Consider the following 21,043-nt stretch of genomic DNA (forward strand, 5'->3'; position numbering starts at 1 on the left):
ACATAAACTGAGGAACTCAATACAAAGTGCATCCGGCTCCTCAGATGAGCAAATCAGTGCTGCATCCAGCAGCAGCGCGGGAGGATAGAAGCACTGACATCTGACCTCCAGCTCATACCTAACATCCACATTACAATGCTCAGGCACAGAAGTCAGGAACAAGACAATCCGTTCACTGCAACTATCCAGTGGTTTGCTACAGAACTGTTGGCTCATGAACAGCACGATCTAGTCTTTTATATTTCAGGCATCAACATTGCTCGATCATTTCTTCATTAAAGTGAAAACAATATAGTGGCATAATCAATGAAATGGTTTAGTGTTGAACATTTCCAAAAATCAAGGCATTTATAAATTACAATTTTTTTTTATAACAAAAGAAATAGAAGCAGGAGCAGTCCATTTGCTCCCTGGGCTTGTGCTGCCACTTAATGTAACTACGGTTTATCTTTTACCTCAGTGCCACTTTCCTGCACTAATCTCACATCCAGGATTCCCTTAGTATCTAAAAACCTATCAAACTCTGCCTTGCATGTACACAGCGACTAAGCCTCTGTAGCTTTTTTGTGTAGAGACGTCCAAAAATTCACGACCCTCTGAGTGAAGAAATTTCTTCTCATCTCTGTCGTAAATGGATAACACTTTATCTTGAGATTGTGAGTCCCGGTTCTAGACATCCCACCCAGGGGAAACATCATCTCTAGATCTTCCCCATCAAGTTCCAGAAGAATTTTATATTTCAATGTGATCACCTCTCATCCTCCTAAACTCAACAGAATACAGGATGAAAATTAAAGAAAATGCAGATTTTGGAAATGTGAAACAAAAACAGAAACTGCTGGGAACATTCAGCAGGTCAGGTAGCATCAATGGAAAGAGAAACAGCATTAATATTGCAGGATGAAGACCCTTTATCATGTTTCTAATGACATGTCTTCAAATTGAAACATAACCCGGCTTCTCTTTCCACAGATGCTGCCTGACCTGTTGAGTGTTTGCAGCACTTTCTATTTCTGGTTAAGAGAATATAGGCCCACTCCGCTTAACCTCTCATCATATGTCAAACACCACCATGCCAGGAATCAATTGGTGAACTTTTATTACACTTTTTCTATCACAGTTATATCCTTCCTTAGGTAGGGAATTCCCAACATTCACCACTCTTTTGGTGAAGAAATTTATTCTCATTTCTGTTCTGAATAGCTGTCCCATTTTGGATAATAGCCCTTGGCTCCAGACCAACCCCCATTCACCTCTCACTAGCCAAAGGAAACTCTGTATCTACTGCCATTAGAAATCTTTTTCAATGAAATCGTCTTTCATTCCAGTAAACTCAAGAGAGTAGAGGTTCAACCTGCTTATATGTCCTCATATGACAAACCCACCATCCCAGGAATTACTCTGGTGAATTTTTGTTATACTCCCTCTGTCACAAATATATTCTTGCTTTGGTAGTGAGACCAGACCTCTACACAATATTCCTGATGTGATCTCAGCAGGGCTCCATATCATTAAAGTGACATAGCTCTACTCTTGTACTCAAATCCACTTGCAATAAAGACCAACAAGCTCTTTGCCTTCCTAATTGCTTGCTGAACCTGCCTGTTAACATTCAGTGATTCATGTACAAGAAAACTCAGGTCCCTTTGAACAGAAAAATGTTTCAATCTTTTGCCATTAAAAAAAAAGCTGACTTTCTATTTTTTTTCCAACAAAGTGGATGACTTGATATTTTTTCCACATTGTATGCCTTCTCCCATGCCATTGTCCATTCACGTAGCTTGTCTATAACTTCCTGATGCCCCTCAGCATCCTTTTCACAGCCAACACTGTCACCTAGCTTTGAATCATCTGCAAACTTGGATATATAACATTTGATCACCTCATCAAAATCATTGATATAGATTGTGAACAGCCTGAGCCTCAGCCTTGATCTCTGCTTGCCCTGCTATTCACAGTTTCCCAACATGAAAATGGCTCAGTTTATTCCTACTGTTTTCTTTCTTTTAACCAATCCTGAATCTGCATCAGTGTATTATCCCTAATACCATGTGCTCCAATTTTGTTTAATATATTTTGTGCCACCTTATCAAAGGCCTTCTGAAAGCATATACTGGTTTGCCCTTATCCCTTCCACTGGTTACAATCTCAAAAACCTCCAACAGATATGTATGTCACATATGATTTTCTTCTTTAAATCCATGTTGACTTTGCCCAATCCTCTTAGTACTTTGCTGGTTACCATTTCCTTAATTGTGGATTGTAGCATTTTCCCAACCACTAATGTCAGGCTAAATGGTTTATCTTTCTCTTTTTTCCTTCTCCTTACAAGTCTTCACAGAGCTACTTTTAGCAACAATATTTAAATACTTCAGTGCTCATATCCTGTATGACTGGCATGAGATTCCTTTCGTGATGGTGTAACTTTCTTCTTATGGTAAATGTCTGTGTACAGGCTTCCACTTTTTAACCCATGGGCAATGAGAAATGAAAGCTAGTCACTTCTAGTCATAAAGCTAAAACATATGAGCATCGTCACACTTGAAGAAAATCGTTTTTGTTCTGCTGCAGGAAATAGTTTCATTCACAGACTGAAATCTTTAACAATATTTTCAACAGGAAAATATGTGTAACATTGGAAACCAGAGCTTTTAATCAAAGGAATTTCAAAGGTAGATAACATTTTCAAATAATAGAGAAAACAGTTATGTTGCTTCAAGCAGCATCGAGTTTTTTCCCTTTTTTTTGAATTTATGATCCAGGCCTGTTCTTGGTCAAGTAGTAATGTACTTTTTATTCACTATTGTCATCTCCAACTCAGTCAAACAAATCTGATCATAATGCAACTCCTTAAATATAAAGACACAACTCCACAAATAAAATCTTGCATGAATTGGTTTCTTACTTGTGGTGAATGTGGTAGCCTGCTCCATTAATCTTCCAGTCTTTGCTCAGGGGGTCAGAGATTTTGGAGGTTCGAACAATCAGGTGCTGCACATCTCTCCATGTGAGATCAGGACTAAATAAAGAAAAAAGATTGTAAACAACCTGAATCATATTACTTTGGTATAAACAGGAATGGCTTTGAATGATCAGCTTCGGCTTTCCATCTTAAGTCTGCATTATCCTGCACATGCATGACAAAGAGTAATTCAGCAGTGTGTACAATTTTTCTAGACAAAGAGCAGCAGTTTTACGTCTAGAGTGACTGCTTTTAAAATTTTTGACTGACTCAAGTACAAATGTTTGCAATACAGTTACTGTTAATCCACTAAAATATTGTAGCTATTCTCTTGTAAAAAGAGTTTACATGGGGGAAGCAATGGGCTTAATTCTACTCGTGGGAAGTAATTATTCTAAAATTCTATTCTCTCAGCTATCCTGCGTCCATGGGGAATGGGGGGTGCTGGTTGCAAGAATATGCTGGTTGCATGAGGCTTGTTCAAAAAAAGCATTACTACACCAGTATTCCATGAATAAACTTTTAAATAGATTGCCAAACTGTGTGCTTATCCTTTTAAATAACAATGTGTTACACAGCAATTCTATATCTTAAGGCCAAACCTCATTAATGTAAAATTTTATGAAGGTGCTTAATATTCTTAAAAAATTTTACCAGTTGCATGAAAATTCCAGATGCACAAATCCAGATAAACAAAAGCTTATACTGTATTTATGTATTTGAAAAATTTCATATGAGCCTTGGATCCTCTCCTGCTTCTAGCTTTCATCAATGGTGGAAAAATACCATTGCCACATTTTTCTGTGACCATACTCCTGGACTTAAGAAAAATGTGGTTTCCAGCGAGGAAAATGCTGTAGATTTTGGACTAGTAACAAAATTAGTCTGCCAGCATCACCCTCTGCAAGGATAAGTGTGACTTTCATTTTCAGCTAATACACATGTAATGCTATCCTTATTTATGTTCCAGGACTTGCCTGATGATAAGGCTATAAACAACACTACGAATGAACAAAGATTTCTCACATATAAATACAGCCTGTATGAAGAAACAAAAATACCAACATAACATTATGTTTAATACCGTATTTATTCAGCAGTAAATACGCATCTTACCAAACTAGCGCCATTATGGGAACAACAAAATGTCGCATACACAAACTTTCACGCACAAAGACACAACCTTTCATAATTTCAAATTGCATTTGTCGTACACAAAGTTAAAAGTTCATATTTCTTCCCATGCATATAATGGGGCAAACTGATGAAACTACACCATTTCAGAGTTTATCCAATAAGAGGAATGACTGTTTCCGGAAGAGCAAAGACATGAAAAGGTAATTCAGATTTCCCATCACACAATAATCATTTAATTTATTCTAAATTTGTATTAAAGTTGAAAAATGTTAGTTTTGGGACCCAGAGTTGGCATCAAACTGTTCTGCATCAGATATACAGAGGGCAGAGGTAGAGATAAAGGTTCTTCTACCTCAAGAATAAGGAATGAAGAATCGAACTCTTACTTCTTCCTTACACCATAATAATAAATGTTTTCATTTTTGCCTCATAGATCTTTGTGATCAAAACAATATCCAAGTGCAGTCATGACAGAAACTATAGTTTTAGTCTGTAAACTTCATCAGATATAGCAATATAACATGCTTTTTTCCCTTCATTCTCATGGTGTGGGCATTGCTGGCAGTGCATGAATTTCTTTCCCAACTTTCGTTGCTCTTGAGAAGATGGCACTGGGCCTTCTTTGGAAGATCTGCAACCTATGTGGTGTAGGCACTCTCATTGTGCTATTCAGTAGCCATTCAGGACTTTTTCCTAATGGTGAAGGAACTGAGTTAAGTGTCCAAGAAAGATAGAAATGTAGTGGTTACCAGAAGTTTATACTGTTCCCCTACACTTACAGGCTTAGGTGGTGAAGATTGTGAGTTGCTGCAGGATATTATTTGAGTAGCACACACTATAGCCAAGGTTTTAGATAAGATAAGATATAAGTTATCTTTATTAGTCACATGAACATCAAAACACACAGTGAAATGCATCTTTTGCGTAGAGTGTTCTGGGGGCAGCCCGCAAGTGTCGCCACACTTCTGGCGCCAACATAGCATGCCCACAACTTCCTAACCTGTACGTCTTTGGAATGTGGGAGGAAACCGGAGCACCTGGAGGAGACCCACACAGTTACAGGGAGAACGTACAAACTCCTTACAGACAGCGGCGGAAATTTAACCCAGGTCACTGGTGCTGTAATTGCGTTACACTAACTGTAACACTATCGTGCTTGTCCTTAGTATATATGGTGAATGGGGACTTGTAGTTTAGCCCAGTGATTAAAGTGCTGATCCAACAGGCTGAATATCCTGGATAGTGTTGAGCATCTTGAGTACATTGTTGCAGTACAATATACAAATATACTCCTGACATGCCGCAACACTTTGTTGGTGGTGCAGAGACCATAAGGAAATGGGAGTTGAGCCATTTGATGCTGAACTGCTCTCCTAGTCTAAATATCTTCATGGATTATTTGAGTTAAATTTATTGTTAAAGTGACTCCTGCAATTCGATGATGTGGGACTTGCTGCTGCTAATGGGATTGAATGTTGGAGCTAAGCACTTATGCTTTTGGTCAATGGTGACCATAACCACTGAAGCCCTACATTGAGATCCTACAGTTTAATACAATGGAATTTGACCTATTAAGTTTGTAGATCAGCAGTCCTGATGATATTATCCTCTTCATAACATAAGCACACTTCCCATGACCTGTGTGCTTACCTGGAATAAATGGTTTTGACATAGGTTTGTCAACCATTAACTGTTTATATATGGTGTCACAATGCCAGCTCTGCCTCAGATGGTTGTACCATTATCTCTGAGTTAGAATATTTTTGGCTCATGTCCTTCTCCAGGGAACCAACACAGAAACCTGGACTGGCTGAGGGATGCTATGCTGTTGGAGAGCTCCTTTGGGATGAAATGCTAAACTGAAGCCTGATCTGCTTTCTTAAGTGGATGTAAAAGGTCCCATGGCACTTCTTCGAAAAAGAGCAGTGGAAATTTTTCATGCTCAATCAACATTACCAAAATGAACAGATGGAGGGTTTCCTTTTAGTTACAGTGCTGAATGCTTGTGCAGATATTAGCCTCTAGTTGTACACACCGTGGTACATAGAGTTCCGCTGGATTCAATGAAACAAAATGCAAGGAATATATATAACTAAGCAGTTTACTTATTTCATTGCAATGGCTTGATTATTTCCTATCTTTTGAGATGTTTAATTAACATTACCTTTTGTTAATTTTTTTACTGATTTATATTCTTTTTTGTTAGTTAAACCTAATTGAACAGTTTTAACTACCATTGACTATCAGAGACCTTTCAAAACAGTTTCAGAATGAGTTGTCAAAGACCATTGGGTGGTTCTAGGGGCAGAGCCCCAGCACCTGACACCTCTCAGGTATGAGGGGCCAGCTCAGTTTGCCCTCCATTTCTACAACAGCATAACATGGACAGGAGAGCTCTGCAGCTTGTGAAGTTGGTCTGTGGTTTGAAAAAACCAGACCTATTTATTAAAAATGCATTAAAAGGCTAACAAATAAACAGAACATTAAAATCAAATAAAATAAGTTAAGGAATAAATAACTAAAATTTCCCTTCCTAATCTCTAGGTTTTGAATCCTCAATCAAATGAACATCTTTCCAATCCCATCCTGGGCACAGAGTCGCAGAGGTGGATTCCCCAGTGTAATGCCAGAGAATCCCAGCAGGTTCAGGCTCTGTTGCACAGATGCTTATGTTACTTTTTTTTCAAGGCACAGAAAGAGGCCATTCAGCTCATCATGTTCATGTTAGACCCCAGCTGATTAATCCTATCAGTTGCATTCCATCTCTTCTTATTTCCTTATAACTCTGTTTCTTATTCTTTCTCACATGCCCATCCACTCCCCTTTGAGTCTTTTGCCACTTACCTTCACTAACACATAATTTACCATCATCAGCACATCTTTGGGATGTGGGAGGAAACTGCAGCACCAAGTGGAAACCCACATTGTCACAGAGACTGTGTGCAAACATTACACAGGTGGCACCAAGGTCAACAAGTTCTGAGCCAGCAGCACAAGCTGCAGTACCACCATGCATCATATCTTTCACTCAGCTCATCTCAGGCTGACGATGGTGGTGCATAAATCCAGGATGTATTGAGTGACTGAACTCTGAAGGCTCCCACCTGAACTTCTAGTTACACCCAGGTCAATTTGTCACATTATCATACAGCACTTTGGGGCACCCCTCATGTTATGAAAAGCACTTTATAAACCCATGACTAAATTTTTAAAAGGATCTAAGATTTTTTTTTAAAACTCAACTCCACTTAAAAATACCAATAAACTTTTTCTGGAGTTTACACTCATTATTGTCTTTCAGCTGGGATCTGTACCATTACCCAGTAAAACATAAACCATCAGCAGGTAGGCACCAACCACAATCAGTAAGCTTTGCAGCACAGGTCGCTTTCTACCACCATTAGTAGCAACCCAATTTATGAAACCATTAGTGACACTTTCTTTCCTGCAGATAAAAACAGTCAAAATTATCTGGCAGCAATTAATCTTAATGGCTGTGTGCAGTAAACAGCAATGGGCTAATTCCAGTTCTGTCAGTCCCATCAAACAATTCCACATTAGGCAGGTTTTCACTGGTCCATTAAGGAAATTCAGTACAACAACAAATCTAGTGCTGAAGGCACAGGCACTGAACATTACTACAGTGATCTTCTGAAACCATCATTATCTCTTAAATAGTACATCCCTGGTGTATTATCATTGCACTCTACATTAGAAATACTTTGATTAAACTCCCCTAATTCATAACAGACAGCTGCAGACCATTTAAGCAGTTAATCTCAACACAACGGCTATTGAAGAAATATAACAAATGAAAGCTGTAAACTCCAAATCATTACTGCAGCAATCACTTGTTTTCTGTTATAGCAAAGGGCTCACTTGAGAGGGTTTTTGTTTGTTAAGAAGAATTATATAGTGCAAGTATTGTCCTTGTGTAACCGTTTATTCTTCCTCACTTTTAATAAAAATCCTCTGAACCACAAAGTGTTCAATTGATTAGAAATATTATTAACACTACAGAGCTAACATTTGGATATCCACACATATGATGATAATACCATTTCATTAGGAAATAATAATTATGAACAAATTATTGCACTCTCCCTTGCAATGTTATATTTTGAGCTCTTTGGTTAAAAAACGTAGCCAAGGATTAGAGACCTGTTTCAAACAAAGTTCCAAATCCCAAGCCTACTGATGTGGATCACAGAAGTATTTTATCCAGCAAGTTGAAGAGTATTTCTTCTAAGTCTTCTAACTTGCTTCTAATGGATGTACCAAGAAAAATGCATTTATCTCCAAAAGAAAGAAAGACTTGTACTTATGTAGGGCCATTCCATTATTTTTTGCATGTTTCAATGAGCTTTAAAGCCAAATAAGTACTTCTGAAGAATGATCATGATGCCATATTGGCAGCCAATTTCCCACAACAAACTCCCGCTAAGAGCAGCATGATCATATCCAGATAATGTTTTCAGATGTACTTATTGAGAACCAGGTCACTGGGGATAACTTCTCAGCTCTTTCTCAATATAGTGCCACTGGGATCCTTTTCATTCATATTAAAAAGCAAATAGGGCCTCATTTTAGACAGCATTTTCAGCAGCATTGACTAAGTTCTGCACTGGAGATCAACCCAGATTTTGGTGGTCTAGTCATTTGGAGTCGGACTTGAACCCATTGCCAACTACCTTTCATCACTGAAAATTAACATACTAACTACTGAAGCAAAGAAACCTTTTTATTTATGAAAAAAAACACTTTTGTATTTCTGGTACTTGAACTGTTAACTACTTTGGGATTCATTGCTTTCTTTGAGTGTGTAATGTTAAAACATTAGGATTGATGCAATTACTGCACTTACCTACAAAAAGGTATTGCATTGTTAAACAGTATTTCACATTACAGTTATTTATTGTGTGTGTACAAGTTGCTCATTGAATTTCTTCCCACAACCAGAAAGTGAACATTAAAATCTTCATTTCCAGTCTGCTAAGGGTCCTGAATGAACTCCCATATTCACCATTGACAATGAGGAGAAGACAGAAAAGTACACTCATGTGATGGATAGATTTTGTTTACTATACTCTTTCTGTTCCTTGAATTAAGTGCAAGGCTGGATCATTGCACTATTTAATTATATCAAGTGATCCCCAGTTTCCAGAGAGTAAGTCACCAACATCTAGGTTGATATCCAGCATAGAATTAAGGGAACACTGTTGAAAATGCTGTTGGATGATATACTAAACTGAGGTCTAATTCACTATTTAATGTGAATGTAAAGGATCCCAATGTAATTGTTTTGAAGAACAAAGAAGTTATCCCTGGTGACTAGGCCAATATTTATCCCTCAGTCAATAAAACTGAAAGTCATGTTAAGAGAAGGAAGAAGTTAAAGCCAACTATAGTTGGTCAAATATTTGTTAGAGTTGGGAGTTGAAAAGAACCAACGGGTTCACACTGATCTTGCAGTTCAATGGTAGCCCTCCATTATTTCCATATAGTCTTAAACCTGGGTAATTGCCTGTGTCTAAAAATCCTTCAACCCTTTTGGTAGATATTACCTTCTGTCCACTAGTCTCCAGACTCATCTCTGTATCTTCTAGCACCTCCAACATGATAAGACCATCAGAAACAACTTCTCCTTCTCTCCCCTTTCTGCATTTTGAAGGGATCATTTCCTCAAGACACCCTGGTTGAACCTCCTATTTCTATTAATAACCATTGCCCTTCACATCGCATCTTCCCAGAGCAAACACAGGAGATGTCACATGTGTCTCCTTATCACCTCCCTCTCACCATTCAAGATCTCAACAGCACTTTCCAGGTGAAGCAGTATTCAATTAGTATTCTGTATTCGATACCCATGATGTGATCTGCTATACAACGAGGAAACCAGATGTAAATTACACAATGACTTTGCAGAAAGACAGCATTCAGTTTGCAAAAGTGAACTGAAGTTTCTGGTTCATATTCTCTGTCTCAATCCTTCTCAAACTTCTCTACTGCACTGTTTCAATAAAATTCAAGGTAAGCTTGAGGAGCAGTTTCTTATCTTCTGCATTACCTTCCAGGCTCAACACTGAGCACAACAATTTCAGATAATCAGCATTTTCAGTGTTTTTGATTCAGATTTCCAACCTTCATTGTATTTTCTTTGGTAATTTCAGATAATTGCTCTGCCTTCCTCAATCACACCTCCTTTGGATCTAATTTTAGTTTCCTTCCATAACCACATTACTTCACTTTGTGCTATCATTGCCCCTTTTCACTTAATTGCTCCTGGTTTCTGCCCAAATCATAGATCTTTCATATTGTTCTCTGCTACCTTCTTTTTTATCTTTGCATCTTGAAACACCTTTAGCTCTAACTTTTCTCTGTTCTGACTAAAGATCATTGGCATGAAGCAGTAACTCATTCTCTCTTCACAGATGTTCCCAGATCTGCTGAGTATTGCCAGTTCCATCTTTGTTCTTTCATTATCACTGGATCAACATTTTGAAGCTCCTTTCTCAGTAGCAGTGTGGGAGTACCTTCACTAGAAGGACTGCAGTTGTTAAGAGATAGCTTACCATCAATTTCTCAAAGGCAAAACGGAATGGGGAATAAAATGCAGGCCTTGCTACTACCAACCATATCCAATAAGTGAATAAAACAAAGGTCTATTTTATATTCTACAAGCTGCTTTGTCATTTTAAAGTGGAGCCTGTTTCAGTACCTGGAACATGTGCATATTTATGTGTGAGTATTTGTGTGTGTGTGAATTTTACCAGATCTTGATTGCCTTCAGTATTTGTTTTTCAATTATCACAAAAAGAAAAACAAGCCAGGGACTAACAAACTCAATGGCAATTTACAATCACTTACAGAGTGCCCAAACTGCTCTTTTAGAACTTGGTGGTAGTTCCAAACTACAGGCTGTATGTTTGTGTAGTTGTGCTAAACTAAGTTGTCAAAGTTTGCTCTGGCAATATCCAGAATAGCATATTCTTCACAATTACACTTAAAGGTATAGAAAAAAACAAATAGATAAATATAGTAAACTGTCACTGACTGAGGTAAAATGTGAGAACTTTGATGATATGCCATTTACTCTTATAATCAAAAACTTCAAAGAAAACACTCACAAATGAATATCAAAACATGGCCTATGTTCTGAATTAATAACACTTACACTTGTCCAGAAATATCTTTATTGCTTTAACTTCAATTTTTTGACCAGCCTGTTCTAATACCGACACCACAACTAAAGATGACAGTGAAACAATTCTGAAATATTTGGATTCAAATTTCTTTTGTGTATAAACATCTGTTAAGATGTTATGGATTTTCATCTATTGCTTCGGGATTCTTACATTGTCAGTGGAATTTCCCCCAATAACCCAAAACACACCACTGGGTCAAAGTATTTTTAACAATAGTAACATTTGTCTATGTTGCAGACTGGAATGGAGATTGCTCCCTCAATGAAATAACAAAGAGGTAAATTTCCTTATGGAATAAATATCCTTCATGTTCAAAATGGATGGTGAATGACTAAACTTTTTCCTGGTACCTCCACACAAGAAGAATTCCCATCCAAAGACTTGAAATGTTTTACTGCCTTTTTCAGTTCTGTTTTTGACTTCATGCAGAGAAATTTTAGAAGAAAACAAAGCCTGTATTTGCATTGGAGCTGTGGAATTACAATACTTTGCACTCTTGGTCCTGATATGGAAACCTAAATGAAGTGTCTAGTGCGATAGTTGATGTGTTGGTTTTAATTCTCCAGAATTCCTTATTAAAGTACTAAGGGCATTAAAAAGAATTAAGATAACCAGGCAAAGTCAACATTGTTTTGTGAAAGGGAAATCATGTTTGATTATTTCAAAGGAATTTTTTGAAGAAGTACCATGTGCTGTGAATATATGGGAGCTTATGATACTTAGATTTCCAGGAGATGTTTGATAAGGTGCTGCATCAAAGGTTAGTGTGGAAATTTAAAGCTCATAGTGTAGGAGGTAACATATTGGCATGGATAGAAGATAGGCAGTCTAAAAGGAAAAAGAGAAATGGCATAATGAGTCTATTCCTGGGTGGGCAAGATCTGCCCTTGACAAAGCTATGCTGGCTATCTCTGATTAGTTCCTGCCTTTCCAAGTGATCGTTAATTCTGCCCTTCAGAATTTTTTCCAAGAACTTCCCTGCTACTGATATTAGGCTCAGAGGTCTGTAATTGCCAGGATTTTCCCTGCTGCCCTTCTTGAAAAGGGGACCACATCTGCCATCCTCCATTCACCTGGTACCTCATGGGTTGCCAGTGAAGATATAAAAATCTCAGCCAAAGCTGCTGCAATTTCTTCCCTTGCCTCCCACAGTAGCCTGGGATAAGTCCCATCCACCCTGGGGATTTATCCACCTTTAAATTCACTCAGGCATCAAATACCTCCCCTTTATTCATGGGGACTTGCACAGGAAGTTCACTTTTCTTTTTGCTGAGTTCTCCAAATCTATTTCCTTTGTGAATACGGATGAAAAGTATTCATTTAGGACCTCACCTTTACCTTCTAGCTCCACACACAGATTGCCCCTGCTTTCCCTATGGGCCCTATTCTTTCCTCGGTTATTCTTTTGACTTTAAGATACTCATAAAACATCTTTGGATTTATCTCGATCCTGTCTGCCAATAATATTTTGTGACCCCTCTTTACCTTCCTAATTTCCTTTTTAAGCATCTTGCTACACTTTTTATACTCTTGACAGGCCTCCTCCATCTTTAGTTCTCTATACCTGGAATATGCTTCCTTTAGGGTCATAGAACACTGCAGCACAGAAACAGGCCCTTTGGCCCATCTAGTCCATGCCGGCCTGGTTTTCTGCCTAGTCCTATCTACCTGCACCTGGACCATAGCCCTCCATATTTCTCTCATCCATACACCTATCAAACTTCTCTTAAATGTTACAATTGAACCCGCATCCACCACTTCCACTGGCAGCTCATTCCACACTCACACCACCCTCTGAGTGAAGTAGTTCCCCCTCAGATTCTCCTTAAATATTTCACCTTTCACCCTAAACATATGAGCTCTGGTTCTAGACTCACCCAACCTAAGGGGAAAAAGCTTGCTTTGTTTCTCTTTAACCAACCCTTGATATCCCTTGATGTCCAGGGTTCCCTGTACTTGTTACCCTTGGCTTTCCCTCTTACAGGAACAGGTTGGCCCTGAACTCTCATTATTTCCCCTTTGAATGCATCCCATTGTGCAGATGTTGATTTACCAATAAGTAGATGCTCCCATTCTACCTTTGCCAGGCCCTGTCTTATTTTAATGAAATTGGCCTGCCTCCATTTTAGACCTTTATTCCCGGTCTACCTCTATTTTTTTTCATAACCACTTTGAAATATATGGAGTTATGGTCACTACCTTCAAAATGCTCCCCCACTGACTCTCCCTCCAGCTGCCTGGCTACATTCACCAAGACAAGTAAGCCTCCTGCATTGTTGGTCTATTCTACTCACTGGGTCAAAAAGCTCTTCTGAACATACCTCAAAAATTCCACTCCCCACTGAGCATTTTAGGTGAAGGCAATCCCAGTTAATATTTGGGAAATTGAAACCCAAGGTATTATAAGCCTATTTTTATCACATCTCTCTGGCTTTGCCCACATACCTGTTCCTCTATCTCTTGTTGACTGGAAGCTGGCCTGTAATACATACCCAGCAAAATGACAACACCCTTTTTGTTACGAATCTCTACCCATATGGCCTTCTTTGAGAAGCCTTCTTAGATGTCCTCCCTCAATATTGAAGTAATGCATTCCTTAACTAACAGACCAATGCCACATCCTATTTTACATCTTCCTCTGTCTCCCCTGGGATATTGCGTTGCCAGTCCTGCTCGTCTTTCAACCATGTCTCAATGAAGTCTCAGGCATCAGTGCCAGGGTTTCGACATTTATAAAAATGATTCAGACAAAAGCACTGAAGGTATGGATCTTAAGTCTGCTAATGAGACAAATGTAGGTGGAAAAGTAAGTTGTGGAGAGGTCATAAGGAAGCTATGAAGGATAGTTAAGTTAGTGGACAAAGATCTAGCAAACAATGTGGGAAAATGTAAAACTGTTCATTTAGGCAATTTGGCCCTTGAGCCTGCTCTGCCATTCAGTAAGATCATGGCTGATCAAACTTTCCTCATCCACTTTTCCACCTGATCTTCATGACCCTTGATTCCCTTATCAACTAAGAAACTATTTATCTTAGCTTTGAGTATATCTAAGGATTCAATCTCTACAATTTTCCAGGACAAGGAGTTCCAAAGGCTCACAAACCTTTGAGAGAAGAAATACTTCCTTACCTCAGTCTTATTCCCTCTGGTTATAGACTCTCCCATGAGGGGAAACATCTTTCCAGCATTCAGCCCACCAAGTCCTCAAGCCCCCTAAGAATTTTGTGTTTCAATAAGTTCCTCCCTCATTCATCTAAACTCCAATGAATATACACCCAACCTACTCAACCTTTCCTTGCAAGACAATGCTTCCATATCTGGGATTATTATAGTGAACCTTCTTCGCTTACCTCTAATGATAATATATCCTTTCTTAAATAAGGGGACTGAAACTGTACACAGTGCTCTAAGTGTGCCTTATTACTGCCTTGTCCAGTTGTAGTAAGACTCCCTTACTTTCATCCTCCAACTCACTTGAAATAAAAGCCAGCATTCCATTAGCCTTCTCAATTACCTGCTGCACCCAAATGCTGGCTTTGTATGTTTCATGTCTGAGGACCTCAAATCCCTTTGTACTGCAGCTTTTTAGTCTCTCTCCATTTAGATAATAATCTGTTTTATCATTCTTTCTTCCAAAGTGAACAACTTCATATTTTCTGACATAATACCACTCCCATAATCTATCAGTATCTCTCTGTGAACTGTTCCTTTCCTCTTTACAGCTTGCCTACTCACCTGCTCTTGTATCATCTCCAGTACATTCACTTCCTCTGAATCATCAATGTATATTGTACACAGCCATGGTCCCAGCACTGATCTCCAGGGGGTTATATATATATATTGGCATGGATGGAGGAGTGGCTAACAACCCCACTTCCACACCAATATATTGCCTTCATTGGTTACAGATTGGGAACCTGAAAATGGCCCCCTTATCCCCATTTGTTAACCAAGTACTCTATCCATGCCAATATATTACCTCCCACGCCATGAGCTCATCTTGCAAAGTAACGATCTGTGTGGCAGCTTACTGAATACCTTTTGAAAATCAGATATACTATATCTACCATCTCTGCTCTATATATTCTGCTGCTACTTCCTCAGAGATGTATCAGATATTGGTTTCCCCTTCTTCAGCTCTGTCTGTTCATATCATGACTTTCCAAATATTCTGCCTTTACTTCCTTAATAATCAATTCTAGCATTTTTCCAATAATGGATATTAGGCTAATCAAATTTAACAGTTTTTGCACCTCCTAGCTTGTTGATTAAGGGTATCACATTGGCAGTCTTCCAACACTTCACTATTTCTCCAGAAACTAAAGATTTTTAGAAGATTACACACATTTGGATTGTAGTTATGAAATCATGTCTCCTTCAGCATTTGAGAGTAAGAATGAATGGCATTGTACAGCTCTCAAATTTAACCATAGATAAGATAGAATAAATAAAAGATTTTTGGACTGTAAAGCCTGAAATTTCTCCCCTAAGCTTCTCCTTTGCTCTGCAACTCTGCTTTCCTACAACATCCTCCTTAAAGCACTGCTCTTTATCCCTCTTTTGATGATTCAGCAATAGCAAAAAACATTCTTTTAATATTTAAAATGGTTTGGTCTCCTTGCAGAGAAAACTGAGTGATGGAGTCTCAACTCAGGTTGGGGTGAGGGTGTGGGAAATGAGGTGCTAAACTGATGTTTGTATTCCCCACATAACCACCAGGATTGTGATCCCTAGGTTCTTGGTGACTGTCAACATATCAACTAAATATAATTGACTGAAGGTAGTCACTTCTTACCTATTGGCTATTGGTACTGTCCACCAAACTGTGAATGAGCATTTTAAGGAGCCAATTAATCAAAAACCAGTACATATAACAACCACAAAATAAAAGTTATTAAATCAAATTAACAAATCAGATTAATGATTTCAATGGCCTTTGATGGTCAAAGGGAAAACAATGTTAAGTGTCATAAAATGACTGACTCAGGGTACTCCATTGTACCTCCTTTATTGCTGACCATCAGACCATTTGAACATTTGTAATAGTGATAGAAAGAGATAGCAGAATTTATGTGGACAATGTGGAGAATTACTGAGAAATAGAAACATCTCAAGACACTTTGTATAATGATGTAGTTTTTCCAATACATGAGTCCAATCCTATGCACTTGGAGAATGCACAGATTGGACCGCTGATTTTACTGATCATTGCTCCCTTGCAGCTTTCTGCTGCTTGTGGATGTTTGTCAATTTTAACTTTTAACATCATCATCAAATCAAGTGACAATAACTTCCAGTTGCTTTGTCACTGTTCATTCCAAGGATAAAACCAATGAGAAAACAAAACAGATTCAAAGCTGCAATTAGAAGAAAAATACCTTGAAGTCCAAAACAGAGCTTGAGTTAATAACAACTGCCTTTGTTCTCAAATTTGAAAATTAAGCATATTCCTAGTCTCTTCTGGAATTATCAGCAACAGATTCCTACCATGATTACTAATTCTTATATAATACAATCAGTCTGGATCAGAAATAAAACAGAGCTCTAATTTAAAGATCTTTAAATTTCATATTCTGAAAGATTGAATTCAACATGTTGAGGACTTGTTCTGAAGTACTGAATGCCAAAGTCAAGCCCCAAAACAGTTGCCGGGTAACCTCGCTTCAGATTTAGCTGCAATAATTGTCCCAAAGAACAGTCACAGATTATGAGCCTAAATGAAACCAATGGTGGGAAATTAAGCAAGGTATAATTCAGTTATGGAGAACAGTCAAAATAAAAGAAATGCTGAAATTTAACACACAAAAAGGAGCTTCATTATAATAGTTATGTTAACATTATTTCCATATTTGTTGGTAAATCATGTGAATTTAGTTCTAAAACATGAGATAGAAAATACTGGAACTACACAGCATGTCAGGCAGCATCCATGAAGAGAGAAGCAGAGTTAATGTTTTAGGATAATATCAATATATCAGTAATGGGAAATTTATAAATCCTTAACAGGCAGAGAAAGAAGGGGAGAGAGAAAAGGAGAAAAGGAATGATGTGCAAGGTTAATAGAGGTGATAATACAGTTTTGTTTGCTTTTTGCTGCCTTAGGTAATAAGAACATTGATCAGTAATCTGTATCTGTACCTTATGTACATGCTAAAGATCCTCAGACAAGTATCTCCCAGTTGCCTGATTTATTGTGATTACATTTTACCTGGACCTTCCTCAAGGAAAAGGGTCAATACCTCCTATTCATAAAATGTTACAAAAAATACAATGTTCACATCTGGATCTCAGCATTAGCAGCCAATAGCTCTGAAAGTTTGAATTCAAAGCAAATGTTTGGAAATAGTGATTACAAAATGTTATTATCAATCTGCAATCTGCCAGCAATTTACAGTTAATTTATCAGTGACCATGCAGCTGCACTCAGTATAGCAAAGAACCCCACATAACCATTACATTTGCTTTGAAAACATTGTATATTAGCAGGCAACAGGAAATCACTGGAGTAATTAGAAAGGTACATTGTAGTGTACATAATGGTAGAAGGCTGTTTTGTTATAGTCCAACATATCATTAAATTTACAATTGTTATTTAATGTGGCGCAAGCATCTTTCTGATTTTCATCAAATACACTTAAGTAATTACAACTTTCTTAGTTCATTGGCTCTGACAGATGGCTCGGCTCGAAAGCATTATATTTAATGGAATGTAAGTATTGCTCCAACACAGGGAGTAAAAATGTTACACATGCACTAGAATATAACATTATAATGCCCAAATGATAATGAAAAAGGAAATGCCATAAGTACTCACAGGTCAAGCAACATATCTCCAATGAGAAAGATTTAAGGTTTCAGATCACTGACCTTTGTTCAGGATTAGATAACGTTAGTGATGGAACAAGGTGGCATGGTGAAAGGGGAGGGGAACCAAAGAACACAAGAAACAGAGGGAAGAGAAGGGCAGTCAGCCCCTTACACCTGCTCCCTCATTCAATAAGATCAGGGCTGGTTATTTTTTAACCTCAGCACCTCTTTCCTGCAGTAACACATATCCCTTGATTCCCTTAAGACTTAAAATCTAAAAATCTTTGTCTTAAATATATTCAGTGACTCCACAGCTGCCTTGGATAGAGAACTCCAAGGATTTTACAATCCTCTGGATGAAGACATTTTTCTCATCTCAGTACTGAATTGCCAAATTGTTTTGTGTGAAAGCTAATTCCAGAAACCCCAGCTAGGGGAACGTCATTCTTTCATCTACCTCGTTAATCCCTTTGAGAATTTTGCGTGTTTCAATGTGATCACCTCTCATTCTTCTAAACTCTGGAGAGTAGAGGCTCTATCTGCATAATCTCTCCTCTTAGGGCAAAGCCCCATCCCAGGAATTAAGATGGTGAACCTTTGATGAGTATTTCCTCTGTCACAAGTACATCCTTCCTAGGTAGGGAGATCAGACTTAAAAACAATATTCCAGCTCCAGGCTCACTAGGGACATACATAACTTCTTGTTCTCAAATCATCTTGCAGCAAGGGCCAACATACCATTTCCCTTCCTAACTGTTTCCTGTACCTGCATGTTAACTTTCAGTGATCATATACAAGGACACCCAGATCCCTCTGAATACCAGCACCTTCCCATTTCTCACCCTTTAAAATAATACTCCACTTTTCTATTTTGTCTACTAATATGAATGAACTCATATTTTTATACATCCTCATCTCTTCACTTAGCCTTTTTATATCCTCCTTAAATGTCCTCCTCACAACTGCCACCCAGCTTTCTATCTTCAGCAAACAGGGCTGTATTTTATGTGGTCCCTCATCAAAATTATTGATAGAGATTATGAATAACTGGGGCTTGAGTCAGAGGTAAAAGCCGGCTGTTCAGTGTTGCAGAGCATAGTGACTGCAGACCACATAGGGAACACCTTTGCAGTGGATGTGATCAGTGCCGTTGGTGCTTGTGGAATAATAGCTAAATAAAGTACCATCAGGTCAACAGAGTGAAAAACACAGCATTTTGGGCTCATGGGCAGGGATCTGGAGATGAAATTCAACTTTGGTAAGAGTACAAAATGGATAACAGTACAATGGCAGCTATTTTGCACCTTGCACCAGGCTCAAGGACAGATTCTATCCCACTGTTATAACACTATTGAACAGTTCCCTCATATGATAAGATAGACTCTTGACCTCACAATCTACTTCGTCGTGGCCTTGCACTTATTGTCTAGCTGCAATGCAATTTCTCTGTAACTGTAACACTTTATTCTGCACTCTGTTATTGTTTTACCCTGTACTACCTCAATGCACTGCTGTAATGAATTGATCTATATGAACAGTATGCAAGACAAGTTTTTCACTGTACCTCGGTACATGTGACAAGAATAAACCAATTTACCAATTGCCTGTCTTTCAATTGACTTCTCCATGAAGAAAATGTCAACAAGTTATCTTACTAGATCAGGTGTTAGGTTTGTGTTAAGGATATCAATGCCTTTGAGAAACAAAGAAAATATTTACTTGAATACTACCAAAATCAGGTTGGGAGACTGGAGAGACTGGAAGTTGGATCTGTTCTTACAGCCAAGAAGATTGTTGATAGAAATATTCAAAATGATTTTCATCATCAAATAAGAGGCAAATAAGGAGTAATTCCGTCTGTAGGCAGAAAGATCAGCAACCAGAGGATATAAGCTTGAACAAATTGGCAAGAACCAGAGGTGAAATCATGAAACTCTTATTTGACATTGTGTACTACCACAATATTGCCTGATGGCATGATGAAGGCAGATTTGACAGTAACTTCCAAAAGGGGGTTGGATAAAAGCCTTAAGGGAAGCAATGTACAGGGCTTTGCGAAAAGACAGAGAGAGTAGGCATTGTCAGATATTTCACCCAAAGAACCAACATGGGCATTTAGGGGCTGAATGACTACCTCCAGGGGCTACTTCATTTTAAGATTCTTTGATATTTCTTTGCTCCCACTTCATTTGCACCTTTGCCAGAATAGAATTTTACTCCCAACGTCTTCCTGAAGGGTTGTTGATAAAACTAGTTTGAAAGAACATTGTTTTAACTCTGCATGCCCTCCCAGTGATGAAGTGACAAGGTCCCTCCAGTTTTCTCAAATAACGAAGAGGAGGTTTGTTCAGCTATTTATTGATACTAATATCTATTGAAAATGGCTAAGTGCATATCATGGCTGTCATCTGCTGAAGAGATTTGTTTTATTTTGCAATTGAACCACAAGCCCCACGACCCTCATGACCTTTCAGCTCCTAACAATATGGATAAGAACCCAAATATATTCTAAATCCACCCCATAAAAACAAATGAAATGACATGCATTTTATTGTCCCTTCTGTCATTACAATGGGTGCTTCAGGTGACCGTGTGTCTCCAACAGTCACTGTTGGAGACATCTGTGATCCTTGGTGCAACAAACCATCTGCTCTTCCCGCATCCACTTGGAGAAGCTATCTAAATTAACTGAGTGCAACTTTTTTTTTAGGTACGACTCATATTTATTAACCTACACACATATGTAGCTGTGTTTTGATTCTATACAACCTTCGTACTCTAATTTAGGTTCAAGTACTAAAAGCAGATAAATGTACCAACTAATCCACATTTCTGGTCACTTTCAAAGTCTGTAATCATGAAAATTATTGTCAGTGAAAAGGACTGGACCAGATTATGGTGGCTGGAGATGGAATCAGTGTCAGGCAGTAGC

At 38.3% G+C, this 21,043-nt stretch overlaps 1 protein-coding gene across 2 annotated transcripts in view; it reads right to left on the minus strand.

Annotated features, from left to right (window-relative positions):
* LOC127575884 (PC3-like endoprotease variant B) overlaps positions 1-21,043 on the minus strand; it is a 591,287-nt gene that overhangs the window by 164,565 nt on the left and 405,679 nt on the right. For both annotated transcript variants that reach the window (XM_052026095.1, XM_052026094.1), the window contains exon 13: positions 2,906-3,019. In XM_052026095.1, the coding sequence (XP_051882055.1) occupies positions 2,906-3,019 (114 nt within the window). The remainder of the gene's footprint in view (positions 1-2,905; positions 3,020-21,043) is intronic.

This window comes from Pristis pectinata, chromosome 11 (assembly GCF_009764475.1).
Source record: "Pristis pectinata isolate sPriPec2 chromosome 11, sPriPec2.1.pri, whole genome shotgun sequence".
Taxonomy (NCBI): domain Eukaryota; kingdom Metazoa; phylum Chordata; class Chondrichthyes; order Rhinopristiformes; family Pristidae; genus Pristis; species Pristis pectinata.